Raw genomic sequence first — 16,649 nt, 5'->3', positions numbered from 1 at the left:
CATATTATAACATCGACTGAGATAAAAAATAAAATAAAATATTAAAATCACGATGTATCTCGTTGCATTGCGCGAGTAAGCTTCTAGTTTTATTTTAATAAAAACCCCTGTTTAAACCTCGCTCCTGAAACGATCTCTTAAATATCCTATCTTGTTACTCCAGCAACCTTTCAATCCAGTTCTCCAACCGGCGACGCCGTCTCACGGTGGCTCCACTTTCCTCCGTCAACCACAGCCACCGTACGAACCTTGCCATAGTCTCAATTATCTGTTGGCTGCCGAAAGAGAACTGACAAATACAATGGCCGCTTCACTCCCTCACACTCTCTCCATTCCTCGCCGCCGTCATTCTTCAATTTCACATTCCAAGTCAGTAATATTTTCATTTGAACTTTTATAATTCTATGCAGTTTTAGGTTTAATTGAACTTCTCCTTGCTTATGTAGTCAATTGTATCGTTTTGTTGCTCAGATAAAACTAGATTGATTCAATTTCGTTGTTAGAGTTCGTTACCTTCAGCAATTAGCAGGATATGTAGTTTATTTAGATGATAAAATTACAGTTGCTACGTATTTCTTTGTTTTACCTGAAGAAAAATCCTGACTATGGCGAGTTATGCAAATTACACATTTTTCTTGTACTTTGAAGAAAGTTGATTGGAGTACTCGACCTCTGTTGTACACCTGTACTCTAATAATTATATGATAAGGTTTAAGTAAGTTCATACGTGTTATAAGCAACATAAGTTTCATTTCATCCTAGGAACCCCCCCTCACAGTCATAGTAAGCATAATGGATATCTATATATTGACAAATAAGATGAAATCATTTTTGACATCACATCACAATCACTGAACAAAATTGGTTATTTGATTCTGGCTGATGTAACCATATGACATTACAATCAGATATATTTGTCACCGAACAACCACCAAAACACCTTACCTCAACTTTTACTGTTGAAGATCAAGACTACTAGTCAAGTTGGGTGGTCATATATCCACGTCTCATATCTCTCTTTTGAATACAATTCATATTCCCATCCTTACTCTCCGTCTTATTTTAGTTAGTCAATTATGTGATACAGGTTTTGCCTTACGTTTTCTTCATTTAATTGTCTTGTACAAAAGCCAAAGATCAAGCAAACTATCACTGTAAAGTAGGACGAATGTTCAAGTTAGTTTATCTTCGTCTACCTCATTCTACCGTCCCATCCTAAACACTGTTAGCCGCATCCATATCTGCACCCACATCTCGTGTCTACTCAATAATACTTGGCATGCTCGCCTAGTCATTTTTAAATTGATAGGCTTAAATTGCTTATTTTATCCGAATAGATTCAACAATGTCAAAACCAATTCCCACTCTTACCTATCTTGTCTACTGGGAAAACGACAATGTCAAAACCAATTCCCACATATCCTAACTTCCACAATTTCATACAATGATTTCGGCATTTCGCTAAAATGATCCCTACACATTTCTCCAAAACACATCAAAGTAATTCGTGTGGATAATGCAAGGGAGTATATACTGCCTCCTTTCTTCATTTTCTTCACCAACAAGTCACCATATATTCTTGTTCTGACATTTCTCAACAAAATGGTCGTACCGAACGAAAACATCAACACATTCTTGATAAAGCCCCCACTTTTTTTCATTGGGATCGACACACTCTTTCGCCTTTGTTCTTGGGGCACTGTTTAGCATCGGTTCGAGGGGGCATGTGGGAGTCCCACATCAGCTAGACACAGTCCATCTAACCTATATATATATGTGTTGGAAGTTTGAATCTCTCCCTCTCTATAAGGGCCCTTTTACAGAGAGAATCAGAAGTTAAGCACTAGGTTTGACCAGAAAATTAAGGGGCATCCCTCTTTTTCCTTTTTGAATGGTGTAAGGGTGATGCATTTCACTAACTTCATGGGATGTCGCAATCATGGTTCATCATACAATGTTGAACTCTATGGATGTTGAAGTTTTTGGTCTTGAAGAAGTAATTTATCCATATCCATGCCAAGATATAAATTGAAGAAAATAGTATACACCAAGATGTAAATTGAGAATATAGTATGTTTATAGGAAAAAAATGGAACGTATTTGATTTTGAGAAGTATCTAATAAATGATGATGCAACCCATCATATGGAGATTATGAAACCCGTCTGATGATGTACTAGACCAAAACTGTACAAGTGCAAAGGAAACAAATTGTCACTATGGTCATGTACCAGTAGCAGCTTTGTTGAAAACCCACTATGGAAGATAATAGTAGGTTAGGGAAGATAAAGGAATAACTAGATTGCAATGGGTAAGAACACATGTGAATAAGTTCCGGCTTATTGATATCATGTCCAACAGTAACAAAGAAAGCTGCTTTAGTAGTTTATGTATATATAAGTCCACATACTTTGCTACCCACACATGTTCTTGTGCTTGCATCAGTTATCATCTCTTTTCTCCCATGAATTTAGTCATTTCAGGACATTATTACAATAATCTGCTTACATGCTTCAATACTCCAGTGAGCATATTATTGGTATATGTCGAGTTAATGCCAACTTCAATTGCCAAAGACGAGCAAAGGTGGTCTGTCAAGGTATGTTGGCACCCAGAAAGTTTATGCAGAGAAGGAAAAAGGTAGAAGTTTTTGAGGATGCTGCTGATGAGGCAGATCAAAAGAACTGGAGGAAGATGATGAATGAAATTGATGAGGTCGGCTCTGCTGTTTCTGTGCTCAGAACACAAAGGACGAAGAATCAACCTCTTCCCAAGGAACTAGTTTTGGGAACCTTGGTTAGATTTAAGCAGCAAAAGAAATGGAATATTGTTGCTGAGGTATACAGTCCATCATTTTCTTCTTGAGTTACCCTCAATAATTGCATTATGCTTCTAAAATGTAGTTAGAGGACTGCACTTCATAAAATATTGGCTTTTAGTATGTTTGATCCCAGGGGTAACCTTACAACAAATGACCAAAAACTGAGGCATATCTCATTGTTTAGTTATCTGAACTTCTCTTGGACCATATGCTTCTATAAAATAACTGTACAAATAGTTTTCACAGATTTGTACATCTCTATGCATCAACTTGAAACCATGGCGGCATTTCTGCATCACATTGAAACTAGGACATGTGACAAGCTAGATTCTGACAATTAGTTTTCTATTCTTTTTTTGGAACCTTGTGTCCTGATGTCTATATATGCTAATAGATTCGAATCTGGTAGGTGATTAACTTGGGTATCTCTGTTATTGCTTCTGCTCTAGTTATATACACAAAGTTACAGAAGGTTCAGCTATGGCATTTTATCATAGCATATCATGATTAAACTATTGGACTATTTATTAGGGCTTGATTTTTTATTCTTGTAGATTCTTGAGTGGCTTCGAACTCAGCATTGGTGGAATTTCAATGAAATGGATGCTCTGATGCTGATTACGGCTTATGGAAAACAAGGGGACTTTAACAAAGCAGAAAGAGTTTTCAGCTATATAAACAAGAAGGGCTATCCACCAAGTGTTATATCACATACTGCTCTTATGGAAGCATATGGAAAAGGAGGTCAGTGCAACAAGGCAGAAGCAATCTTCAGAAGGATGCAATCCTCTGGACCTGAACCTTCTGCTGTAACATATCAAATAATTCTTAAGATATTTGTTGAGGTAACAAATCATTACTATTGCTGTCTGCTGTTTTACAAGTTTGTAGTACTTCCTTTCCTACAATACATTCAATACTGCAAATGTGCTATGTTTTAGATTATACTTCTGAGATAAAAAGAAGCAACTGTATTCTATGTGACTGTTACTTCCCCACCAAAATGAAACAAGTAGTCATTCACTGCTTATATAGACTATGGCGGAACCCACATTTTGTAATATAGGGATTTGGTTCGAGATTATTTAGGGGGCGTTTGGATGGGGGTATTAGAAGGTGGGGAATGAAAATGATAATGATTGGTGATGTTTGGTTTAAGCATTTATTGCATGAACTGGGAACTCATTACTCCAATAGATCAACTGATGAGGCTATCCGTGATGATCATTCTATATATCAAATTAAGGATTGTTAGATGCATCGCCACATTGTATTTTTATCTATTCTCTATCTTTATCATAATTTATCTCTAGTCTATTGTAATTTCATGTATGTCTTTGAGGTTTCTTCTCATGGATGAATTATGGGAAAACTCTGAAATACTTCCAAACAGTATTCTACTTGTATTGTAATTGCATTTTTGACCCATGCTGGCATCACCCTACATGTTAATACAATGGCAATACATATGCTATTGATAGTCACTAGGTTAGAAAGTGCAGAATATGACTTGTCATTTGGAAAGCTTTGCTGAAAGAGCAGTGTGGTGGTTTTCGTGTATCCGTTTCTTGCTAGTGTCCTATAGCTTCCAATTTAGTTAAGTTGGAGTCAGTCTTATCAAAAGAAATTATTTCAATTTGCGTATCCCAAAGAAGCACATTGTTCCTCGTAGGAGTCCACTCGCCTATTGAAAATTCAATCTGGTACTTCCCAAATTCAAAAATTGAAACGGAACATTTGGAACTTCTGACACCAAGGCATTCCTATTTGCAGTACCTAAATAATTTAAACTGGTCCAAGCTGAAAAGTAGTCCATTTACCTCCAGTCTCCAGACGTTAAATTGAGACTTAATTTTTGTGTGGAAGGGACTAGTATACTATTGTTTCCGCTTCTTACTTGTATCTTTGGATCTTGAACCTCTTTATTGGATCTATGGATGTTGCAGGCAGACAAGTTTAAAGAAGCTGAAGAAATATTTGAAACCATTTTAACCGATGAGGTTTCACCTTTAAAACCAGACCAACAGATGTTTCACATGATGATTTATATGTACAAAAAGGCAGGGAGCAATGATAAGGCACGGAAGCTATTTTCAATGATGACTGAAAGAGGACTGCAGCAAACCTCAGTAACTTATAATAGCTTGATGTCATTTGAATCTAATTATAAGGAGGTTGCAAGAATCTATGATCAGGTAAGCTAAAAGAGGATATATGTTTTCGGATTTATTTAGATTCACATCTTTTTTGATCCTAATTGATCGTGAATGGTGAAAAGTCCTCTCTTTTATCTTTGGAAATTCTGTCTCTAGTGCTTTTATACAGATTTTGCTGGTTAAAGATGAGTCAAGTAGATTTCTGGTCATACGTGAACATTGAAAAGACATCTTACTTGGGTTTCGGAGATTCTTGGCTTTAATTATCACCTTTATGTATTTTCCCTCGATGCTAGCTGATTTGCAACAGCTCATTTGACAACACAGAGGCAATTCTTAAAATCTCAGTGTCATAGGCAGGGGGCTGTCCGTGGAAAGCATTATCATAGCGAGATGCGTATTCTGAGTTCTCCAGCTACTTTAGTATTGTGATGAACTAGCATGTAGAATGTGATCCTTCTAGTATATATGTGCTTGATATTGGGTACTGCTTGTTCTGAGCTAACTATGGGTCCCTTTCTTAGAAATTTCTAGTTCTATAATGCTGAATACAGCCAAAGTGGCTTACTTTTGTACTTTACAAATACGACTAGAAATGAGGACTAAGGTAGTGGACTATGTGGGGGACCTGTAGATAACATGGATGGGAGGCGGGGAGTTTGGAGAGGTGATACTTAGGTTACAAGAGCTTTACTTCAGATAGAGAGTTGTTTTAGTTTTTCCTACTTTTCATGTTTTATCTGTTATGTCAATGACACCAAAAGGATATTAAATGAATGGAATTGGGATATGGATGGAATATAATGAAATAGAGCCACTTTGAGGTTCCCTATGAAATGAGGCATGGAAGGGAGCCACTACGAAGAAGTTCCGGGAGTTACGAAGGAAGCATTATGCTTTTACTATATGCCAGTCTTTTTTTCCTTCATGTTCTAGTGGTTGTCAGTACTGCACTTTGTGATTCCCTCTTTGTTTTATCTTATGTCTCTCATGTGTCCCTGCCTCCTTTTTTTCATGGTACCTGTTGCATGTTGCACACACTCTACTACGCTTTTGTTTCACTTGTCTCCTTGTATTTTTGTTTTTGTTTTGCAAGCTGGGGGTCTCCACAGAAACAACCTCACTACCCTTGGGATAGAAAAAGGTTTATGTAAATCCTATCCCACCAAACCCTACTTCTGTGTGGGGTATATTGAGTTGGTTTGGTTTGGTATAAATGAGAAACTTTTCAGATCATAATACTGCCTGCCTATTTAGCAGTTGAGAAAGCAGCCACTGCTGTTCAATTTTTTTACTATTGATGGGATTAATTGAAATTATTGAAAACTAATACAGTCTTCCTAATTACATTGCATAGTACAAAGTTTCTATCATTGTGAAAGACTATTTATAAGCAAACCTTATCTGGGTTTAGAAAAGTGGCACTTCTATTCTCATTATTTTGGCAAGTTCTAGGTATATCTTGTAAAGAGTGGAGATATTGGGGTGAACATAGCAAAAAAAGGTCTAAGGTGATTCTTGGGAACTTGGATTTCATTTGCCTTGGTATATTATTTAAAATTTGCATGGTGCAAATCCAAATTTGAGAAGTGTGGTTGTCAGTTTTTGAGAAAATAAGGAAGTTTGACCTTCATTGCTATCCAACAACTTCTTACTAGAGAATCATTATATGCTATTTGCTTCCCCTAAGTACTTACAATTATTGTTTGCTTCTCTTGGTCGAAGTCTGCATACAGCTAAATTGACATGTATGCAACACCCAAGTACTTCTAAATCACTAAAGGATGCTCGTAAATCCATTTAATTTCAAGTAATGCAGAAGTTTCTTCTTGACTCTGACCGACATAACTAATCATGTAGATGCAAAGAGCTAAGGTGCGACCTGATGTTGTTAGCTACGCGCTACTCATTAGTGCTTATGGTAAAGCCCGAAGGGAAGAAGAGGCATTAGCTGTTTTTGAAGAGATGCTGGATGCTGGTGTGAGGTGTGCTCGTCCTTCATTCTCATAGTTAAATTGTGGCTAAGTAACATGTCTTTTAGTTTACTTTCGCTGATCCTAATGTCTGACCTTCTCTGGATCGTAACATGCATGTTATTGTCATTTTTTTGTCTGGATATTTCACTTGCTTGAAGCTACTTATTGGGGTAAAACTTATGAATTTTCTGGTAGTTTTTGGTTGGACCAAAAATCTTTTTCTGGGAAAAGGGACTGTATTGATAGCAATGGAGGAGTACATTGTGATCCAAAACACATTGGAATCTTGTATGTTGAGCACTGAAATTGAACGGAGCTCCTCCCCAAACCAAACACAATTAATCAAGAACAAAAGCCATGTAGTTGCTGAGGCTGCCTAGTGAATAAGAATCTCCCATCAAAACTAGTTGAGGTTGTTGATCACCTAGACAATTGAACAGACTACAGAGTCACAAGGATGTTGAGGTGCCATTAAAATTTGTAGATTGGAATCATAGGAAGTCCAAATTGAGGCAAAATTAACAGGTTTGGTTCTCATGTAATCATAATTGGATGGGAACATAAAAATTGAAAACTCCGGTGACGTGACTTAGAATTCGGAATATGTTGGCGGGTTATAATGGGCTTATTCTTTAAAAGTGGTTGAGGCCTCTGCTACTGTATTTCATGGACAATTGTAATGTTATTGTTATAAACGGTATGCATATTTTCACTGATAAAAGAATGTTGTGTGAATGTGAGAACATCAACACAAGCCAAGTTTTTTTTTAAAAAATTCCAGTGCTTACCGTTTTCAAATTTCTTGTTTGTTTTAGGCCTACCCAAAAAGCCTATAACATCTTGCTTGATGCATTTGCAATATCCGGCATGGTGGATCAGGCGAAGATTGTCTTCAAGAGCATGCGACGTGACAGGTAAGATTCTTCACAAAAAGAGATCATGCTTATGGGATCACTTTTAGAGCTAAAAAAATGTAGCGTTTTAGTGAAGAAACCTTACAGTTTTGATATGTAAAAATAACATCAGGTACACCCTGAATATAAAAATAAGAAAAAGAAATAGCACCCTTATTAAACCAGCCTGTAGAACGGTTGTTTCCTTGAAGACCCCCCCCCCCCCTCGGGCGGCTAGTGAAAAGGGTGAGAAAGGGAGAAAAACAGATACGTTAAACATAAGAAAAAGAAAGTACAGCAGTATAAATAGCGCCTGTATAAGTTTTAAGGGAGGTGTTTTTTGTCACTACAGTAATATGGGAAACTTGTGTTAACAAGGTTAAATTTGTTAGAAGGTCATGCATTAAAAACGGTCTAAAAGTCTAAATAACTGAATTAAGTTATTAGGTAGAAGGTTTCTTGCCATATACTCTGTTCTACAGGTATCACAGTATATTCCTTTTTGGAATGCCCACAAAATAAGCTACCTTCCCATGTTTGGTGAAAGATTGAAGTTAAATGAGAACCATAAATATTTTGAGGATTGTGAGAACCCAGATATGCATTGATGCATATACATTATCTAAATTTGTATTATGTCAATGAGTATATTCATCAATGCATATCTACTATGCATGCAACTAGTATATATGCATCGATGCATATATTCACTGAAATTCATATAGTGTACAGCTGTTATATGCATATGCATATACCGGTTCTCACGATTCTCAAAATATATTTGATCTTTTTTCCTTTGTACCATAACTCTATACATTGATGCATATACTGGTTCTCACGGCTCTCAAAATATTTATGGTTCTCATTTGATTGTTAACCAAATCTTTTTATGTCCGATTGACATATTGAAGGCGGAAGCCGACATAAATCACTTATGTTTATCTTCTTCAGATGTACTCCCGATCTTTATTCTTACACAACTATGTTATCAACGTATGTGAACGCATCTGACATGGAGGGAGCAGAGCAATTCTTTAAAAGAATAAAACAAGATGGACTCGAACCTAATGTTGTCACGTATGGAACTCTAATCAAAGGTTATGCAAAAGCGAATGATCTTGAAACGATGATGCAGAAATACGAGGAAATGCAGATACAGGGTATCAAAGCCAATCAGACTATATTCACCACGATTATGGATGCGTATGGAAAGAATAGGGATTTCGGGGATGCGGTGATTTGGTTCAAAGAGATGGAATCTTGTGGGGTTGTTCCCGATCAGAAAGCTAAGAATATTCTTTTGTCACTGGCTAAAACGCTCGAGGAAAAAACAGAAGCTAATAAATTAGTTGGATTAAACGATGATCCTAATAACGAGCATACAATTATTATGGATAGTATTCGTTTTGAAGATGATGACGACGACGACGATGATGATGATGTCAGTGAAGATGATGAGGATGATGATGTTAGTGAAGATGATGATGATGATGATAATGATGGTGATGAAGATGAAGATGAGCAAACCCTTTCTTTTATAGATGAAACTAATGAAAGTAGAGAAGTATCACTTCCCATTGGTATATGATGGAGGAAATGCAAGTCATGCATGCTTTTGCGTATGTGAAAGTTAGAAATTTTGGAGCCCAAATTATGTATTTGTGTATAGTTAATGAATTAGTATGTGTTTTAGTGGACAAAGAACGAAAGTTTCTACGCTTGGTAGTAGACTTAAGGACCAAAGTTGCAATACTTTTTAAGACTTTTTACTGTTTAGAAAAGTGATTGAAATGACTTATTGGTATTGGAGAAAACTTTTCTCAAAAGGTTTTTTGAAAGACTTAGGTCTCTTTATTAATGAGTTTAATATGATTTACAGTTTATTCAGTCAACTATACATGATTGTTTGATGATGACTTAATAATATAGAAAGTGACTTATTTAATAAATTTTTAATGTACACATTTCATCTATTAAAGAACCATTTTAACAAAAACCTTCTCAATCCATATAGACATCTTTGTTCATACAAGACTTAATAAGAAAACCAAACCAAACAATCCTTTAGGCATTCGTTAAGCTATTCCTCACCGGATGTTATTTGCACCCCCATTTATGTCAGAATCAATCATGTCATACATTAATAATATAAAAAGTAAGTTTTGATATGGTTGTGTATGATAAAGAAATTAGCAGGTAGGGTGTATTCAACCTATCCCATCCTACCTCTCTCTTTATGTAAAAGCTTTTGGAAGACTTCGTGATTTAAGTAGTAGGTTTTGCAAATAAAAGCATGTATTGCCCATTTCGTTTAGATCTCTTTTTAATCATGAATCTTATTTAGATACTTTGCAAGCCTTGATATGAATGCAAGGCCTTTTGCAAGTTTTTTTTCAAGGTTAAAAGTTAAAACGTGCCATTCTCATCATTATAGAAGAATGATAGATGAAAAAAATCATCTTGAAGCGAGATTTGTCAATGAGAATCACCTTCCATATACAACAATGCCATTATGCAACATTGTGTTGGCAATAATGAGTCTTAAGATGAGAGGAGTTGACTCTAAAGTATGCAGGAGAAAGAAATGTGCAAAGTTTTAACGTTTAATTGACATAAATAGTTTAATAATTTACTCTATCTTATTTTATCTTTCCTTATTCTTGTTCCACTTATTTTGACGAGACACAGAAAACATATTCGTCACACTTGATCATCGTCATGTCTCAGGGACCGTTTACTGAACACTTACTTGATAAGTGCTTATCAGATAAATTTCCTCATCGGATGAACATGAGAAGGGCAAAAAATCTTATAGGGAATGAGAAGGAGTCTTACAGGTAAGTGAGGATAACAACTCTTACCCAGTAAATTGTTGCATTTGATATGTTTTGATGTACTAAAATCTCACACATCAAAATAAATCATAGTGTTGACTTTTACCGATAAACGCTTATCGGGTAAGCATTTGGGTAAACAGCCCATGAATCTAATTTCTCACCAAACAACGGCACAATTTCTTTTGTTCTGTTCTGTCCCATCCTGCATACAAGACAAGCCCTAAGGGTGCGTTTGGTACGTTGGACAGGGTGGGACAGGACAGGACAGAACACAATTGTCCTATGTTTGGTGTGGTTTTATGTGGGACTAACTAGAACAAACTAGAACAAGGGTGGGACAAGGTTGTCCACCCTTTACCCATGGAACTAAGTAGAACAAGAAACTTTTTACCACTTTACCCTCAAAAACCTCATAYGCATACCTTCCTTCTTCCCCTTCACTCTCCTCTCCTCCATCGCTTCCACCGCTCAACCGGCGACCGGTGACGGCGACTTCCGATGGCCGCCGCTGCTGCTTCTCCGATGGCTGCCGCCGCCGCCGCTTCTCCCGATGGCCGCCGCCGCTGCTTCTCCGATGGCCACTGCTGCTTCTTACAGCAACTACATCACGAATTTGAAGAAACTCTTCAAATACCTTTATTCTTGTTTCATGCAAGTAAGGAATTATATTTTGATGGTGGTTTCGTACTCGATTTCGCCAACAACTTGATTAACTAAAGTACTTATTAGAGATTTTAATGAAGTATTATGATTTATTTCGAGAGTTTACATTGATTATGATTGTTGAATGTTGTTGTTGTTGTTGATGATGAATTATTAGGGCTGTAGTGGTAGTAGGACCAGTGTTACCAGAATGCATTTCGTAGTGAAAAAACACTAAACAACTCATTGGGGGTAAATTGGTCATTTTAACCAGTTCTATCCTGTCCTGTCTTGTCTTACCAAACGCTGAACAACTGTCCTGTCCCGTCCCGTCCTGTCCAGTCCAGTCTGCGCACCAAACGCACCCTAAAAGAACTACTTCAGTCAATTGTGCTTAGTTCAACTGTAACCTACATCTCCAGCACATAATTCTTCCACTTCTTTTGAAACCATTCAATCAATGAATTTATACCAAAATTAAAAAAATAAAGACACCAAAAACATCCAATCTTATGTTCGAAAGATGTAAAACGCCAAACTCGGTTACAAAATGCAGAACAATGACTTTGTCTTCACAGTTCATACCATACACAATGATAAGCTAAACCTTCGGATACACAACTGAACGGCCTTCAAAGTAACACTCAAACGAGCAAAAGCAAATCAAATAAGATTGAAAATGTGATTAGACAAGTTAAACTTACTCCCTTCAACCTAAACATAAACAAGTCCGCCCACACCGTTGATTCAAGGGTATTATACCACATCAAAATCTCCTCCTTGGACTTCTTGACCGATGCCCACGAGGTGATCTGACCAATTATAAATAATTAACATTAAAAACTCATCATCACAAGTTCAAGAGAAAATTACTACTACTTCCTCCATCTCTAAATAATAGTCCAAATTTCTAACTTAGTTTGTCACAAAATAAGTATCCACTTTCAAAAAGTAAGTGTCCAATTTCCAACTCTATCCTTAATTATAAGATTGAGAAATCCATTATTCCCTCAACTATTAAGGATAATATTGTCACTTAGTTAATTAAAAAGTGCACTAAACACGTTTCTAAACTGTGTGCATTTTTCATTGTGGACATTTATTTTGGGGCAGATGGAGTGTTATCTTGGTTCAGAGATGTAAACCATCCACAAAATGCTCTCCTTTGGGTTATCCAATAAAAAAACAGGCACACGTGTACTAAGTCTGAAACAAGCAAAAAGCTATCCTTAATGATCCTATATTAATGCAATCATATTTCGAACTCCCCAGTCAGCCATAGAAAACTAAACATTGACGAGTCAGAATGCTAAAAACAACAATAAGCAGCATACCTCCTCCTATTGTTTCTCCTTCTAAAAGGACCTTTGCTGAATGCCCAATCAACATTGACTGTTTGAGTCAGCAGTTCACCTCCATCCATTGCAGCTATGGCTTTCTCCGCTTCCTCAAAGTTTTCATATTCAATCAGCGCATAGCCCTGTAGAAAATATTTCAGATCGTACATGGCATAAAATAAAATATCACCTTCCTAAAATACCCACATTTTGGCACAAAATGAAAAAAATGACCACCTGTAAGACTGTAACTCCATTTTCTATCAAGACCCAGGCAGACGCCATACAAGTAACACAAGTGTGTAAAGGAACTTTCATGTGCTAGAAAAGTGCAAGTTCGCCAAGCACCAAGCAAAAATTCTCCAAATACTAGGAAGAAATTTCTTATGTTAGAGCATCTTATAGGTGATAAAAATAATTAGCGGCAGGTTTATAAGAGACCTACATAAACTTTTTGTATAAATTGGAGCTCTCTTACTAGCTTTTCTTTTTCCTACTACCATGTTTTTGAAATTTCACTAATTTCGTTACAGTTGTAATGACACATACTCCCATCATTGCCAAAAATAATACACTATACTACTTAGAGTTGCTCCAAATACACGAGATATCATGTTACTTGACAATTCAACTAAAAATGAGAAGGCCAGTTTTAATAATTTTTTCAATTTACAAGTCTAGGTCGAAAGTCTGGTGCAAGTAATGGCAGATATGTTGTACAAATTTACCTGTTTCCCCATATCCTCCAAGAACATTTAAGATTTAAAGGTCTAGGCACTATCATACAGCTCTCTACCTAATAAGAGAACTGTATAAAGCTACTTAACTCTTCATAATCATATACCTTTTTAGAATACATCAAGAAACAATAATTAATCAAAAAACATCACCACACCTTAACAAAACCAGTCCGGCGATCAAGATTTAAATGCAAGTTCTTAATCTCCCCATACTCCCCAAATGCATTTTGCAAGTCATCCTCTTGGGCTTCTTCATGTACTCCAGTAACCAGAATAATCCACCCTTCAATTGCTGCAGAAATTCATATTGTTAACAAATTTATCATGAACCAATACTCTTCTTTTACAACTAAAATAAAAAAGGTAAAAACTGGTTGGTATATTCCCATGCAGGCTCAAATTTACGTATGCCTCCAATCAGAGGGATATAGAAGCATGGAAATTCTATTGAGAAGCTATATAGAGGTAATATTAATATGCAGGTACAAATAGACACTATTACTCATGGACTGCTCATCTCATGCCACAATCAGATACTTGCAAAAAGTAAGCTCACAAGTCTCAAACAACATCAGTAACAACAAGAAAAAAGCCAGCATTGAAAGATAGAAGGTTTGACCTCAAAACACAAAAAGCCCAAGGGTATCTCTTTTCTTTGAAGCTCAGGGGTACTGAAATATGTCACTTTCCAGATATTAACTTAACCGCATGAATGATAGGTGATTGTTTCAGTCATTTCAATCGACCTAGGAGAGATAAATTCAACTCTAAATGCATTTGATGTTATTTGTCTTGACATGACTGAATCAATGTAGAACATCCAACACATAATGTTCTCCAACACTAGAATCTAAGTATGTCATATGGTCATACTCTTCAATACATTGAAACAAATTGACCAATGTCATTCCATTTGTAAAAAATCAAAATCATTGATGGACAATAATTTCCCCTCATATGCATATATCTTGAGAGCAAAATAAAGCTTTTAATTATAGCCGTTAGATAAACTTACAACTCATGTTGTGAACTTGAATACATAACCATAGTCAAAAATCTAAAGAACCAAGCTTCGTTGAGTTTCAGGTTTACCAATCTCTTATTGAGCCAAGATAATTCACTAATGATTGAGTCCTTACAATATGAATTAAGTAGCCCTTCGACAAAGTCCATGCAACGTCATTCTAGACTTGAGTAAGAATGGTAGATGGTTGTAGAAGGCCAGGGGTTGTTATGCTCTCATTTTTGTTCTATTGCTAGGCATTGCATTCTTTAACGAAAACTTTGAAGTCTTTTCTTAAAGCAGACCAATAAAATAAGGTTTCAATCTTAGTGATTATGTTGGGAATTCACTCTAGCAAGGACCCCATGCCACCAGTGTGAAATGTTCTCTCTCCTTGTACATTATCTAGAAATCTAATACCAGATGCACAGTAAGCCACTTACGCCACAACACCATTGTCATTTGTTGGACTAGAGAGTATTTGAGCAACTCCTGGAATGATTGTTGTTAACATGTTCCACTTGTGAATTGCAAACACCACTGCCAATATTTCCTTCTCATATGTAGATAAGGCCCCGCATTTAACTCCCACTAAGGGGGTGTTTGGGATTGCTTATATAAAACAACTTATTCTTTTCTACAAAAACACTTATCAATTTATTATAAGTCATAAGGGTTTAACTTCTTCAAAAACTACTTATTACTGGTTTGACACCGTTATAAGTTGTTTATCCAAACACTCAAAAGTGTTTATTACCGATACCACGCCGGAATAAGTCAATAAGTTGTTTTTATAAGCAATCCCAAACACCCCCTAAAATATGACAACAGTTGCTACTTTTACTGTCATATTGCCTCAGAATTTTCAACATGTCATCGAAAAGATCGGTCTCAAATCCTTAAAGACAGAAACTGGCCTCTCAGTCTTTCCAAATTCAAGCCTCACTAGCATTGTCTCATTGTTTCATTATAAACCTTGTGGTTGAGCTTTTTGCTTAGCTCCTCCATCACTAGCATTGATACCGTATGTTTCTAGCCAATACCGTATGTTTCTAGTCAATGTCACCCATATTGCAACTCAAAAATCCAACTAGTGATAGCAGACTAAACAAGTTTTAGAGAAGATGCATAACAGATTTTGAAATAGAAATAAACATTTTCATTTCACCATGATCCTGCTTTGATAACAAGCGACTACTATAGACTTCCTCACTCAGGCATGGGCCTCCCTTTTTCCTTTCTTCCGACTGACATAATGAATGGTAATAAGATGATGAATCAAGTAAAACTAGGAAGTATGGCTTAAGAGTGACATTTACTCCACCATTTTCCCTCTCACATTTATGTTGATTTTTCTTGGCCTTTCGTTCCCCCTGCATCCCATCACTTTCTATCCGTCAAGACATCCACAAAATCTATGATCAAAGTTTTCCTTACAAACCCTTCACCAATTGTGTCGGTCTTTCTGCATACACGCCATAGTCATTTTCCCCTAACAACTTTTCAGAACAGAGGTCCATCTTTAAGAAACAATTTCAAACCCTAAAATTTTTAGCAGTAGCAAAACAACCCTAATAATTAACCTCAAGGTAACCTTCCTACTTTCGTGAGTGAAGTTAAGAGCAACACATCTAAAAACCTAAAAGTCAATATATAGATGCATCCATTCTAGAGTACACCTAAAAAACCTAGACCAAATCTAAACAAATCGCCAAATCAATTGAACGTTAAGTAAAAAACAACCGTGAGACACAAAGAGAACTCAAAAGCAAAACAAGTGCAACTTACATCGTTCAGGACCGGGGCCGCCATCTGAATCGAGAGAATCAAAACGACCAGACATACGATTATTACGTTCGGCATCGGTTTCTTCACGGAATCCACGTCCTTTAGTTTTCTTAGGAATAGAAGAAGCAACGGTGACAGCGCCACCAGTGATGGCCGATTTAAGCTTAGGGATTGGAGTGGAAGTTCTCGGAGAAGAGGCGTCGACGTCAACAGCGGCATCTTCGTCCATGAGATCATCGTCATCAGGCTCAAAATCCAGCGCATCTACGTCGGCAGCATTCGCCATTCGATTGGATTTCTACTCCCGGTGCTTCTCTTCAGAGCTAAATCGATGAACTGCGGTTTCTGCGGTGGGAGGAGGAGGAGGAGGCCGAGGGTTTATTCAAAGCATGTGAACTTTTTGAACATTTCCTTTTTAGGTGGCAAATTAGGGTAAATGATATAATTACATTTTCAT

At 36.7% G+C, this 16,649-nt stretch overlaps 2 protein-coding genes across 2 annotated transcripts; one reads left to right on the top strand and one right to left on the bottom strand.

Moving 5' to 3' along the window:
• Positions 1 to 126: 126 nt before the first annotated feature.
• On the top strand, positions 127 to 9,671 carry LOC112519559 (pentatricopeptide repeat-containing protein At3g59040). The gene is made up of 7 exons (XM_025127754.1): positions 127 to 369; positions 2,525 to 2,837; positions 3,375 to 3,665; positions 4,767 to 5,015; positions 6,837 to 6,961; positions 7,768 to 7,866; positions 8,797 to 9,671. The coding sequence occupies exons 1-7, from the start codon at positions 302 to 304 to the stop codon at positions 9,431 to 9,433; spliced, it is 1,782 nt and encodes a 593-aa protein (XP_024983522.1). The 5' UTR covers positions 127 to 301; the 3' UTR covers positions 9,434 to 9,671.
• A 2,140-nt stretch (positions 9,672 to 11,811) lies between these two features.
• Positions 11,812 to 16,615, bottom strand: LOC112519751 (RNA-binding protein Y14A-like). The gene is made up of 4 exons (XM_025127996.1): positions 16,193 to 16,615; positions 13,557 to 13,693; positions 12,659 to 12,804; positions 11,812 to 12,136 (listed from the first exon to the last, which is right to left on the bottom strand). The coding sequence occupies exons 1-4, from the start codon at positions 16,476 to 16,478 to the stop codon at positions 12,091 to 12,093; spliced, it is 615 nt and encodes a 204-aa protein (XP_024983764.1). The 5' UTR covers positions 16,479 to 16,615; the 3' UTR covers positions 11,812 to 12,090.
• Positions 16,616 to 16,649: the final 34 nt, after the last annotated feature.

Source organism: Cynara cardunculus (genome assembly GCF_001531365.2).
Source record: "Cynara cardunculus var. scolymus isolate 2C chromosome LG 10, CcrdV1, whole genome shotgun sequence".
In the NCBI taxonomy this organism is placed as follows: domain Eukaryota; kingdom Viridiplantae; phylum Streptophyta; class Magnoliopsida; order Asterales; family Asteraceae; genus Cynara; species Cynara cardunculus.
Note: the sequence above shows the minus strand (reverse complement) of the source record. Positions and strands in the feature narration are given on the sequence as shown.

What these genes read in the sequence shown, in the direction of transcription:
- LOC112519559 (XM_025127754.1), top strand. Translation starts at nt 302, where the DNA reads ATGGCCGCTTCACTCCCTCACACTCTCTCCATTCCTCGCCGCCGTCAT. An exon ending in AATGGAATATTGTTGCTGAG is followed by an intron (nt 2,838 to 3,374) that starts GTATACAGTCCA and finishes TTATTCTTGTAG; the next exon opens with ATTCTTGAGTGGCTTCGAAC. An exon ending in TTCTTAAGATATTTGTTGAG is followed by an intron (nt 3,666 to 4,766) that starts GTAACAAATCAT and finishes TGGATGTTGCAG; the next exon opens with GCAGACAAGTTTAAAGAAGC.
- LOC112519751 (XM_025127996.1), bottom strand. Translation starts at nt 16,478, where the DNA reads ATGGCGAATGCTGCCGACGTAGATGCGCTGGATTTTGAGCCTGATGAC. An exon ending in CGGCCCCGGTCCTGAACGAT is followed by an intron (nt 13,694 to 16,192) that starts GTAAGTTGCACT and finishes GAATTTCTGCAG; the next exon opens with CAATTGAAGGGTGGATTATT. An exon ending in AGGAGAAACAATAGGAGGAG is followed by an intron (nt 12,137 to 12,658) that starts GTATGCTGCTTA and finishes ATAATTGGTCAG; the next exon opens with ATCACCTCGTGGGCATCGGT.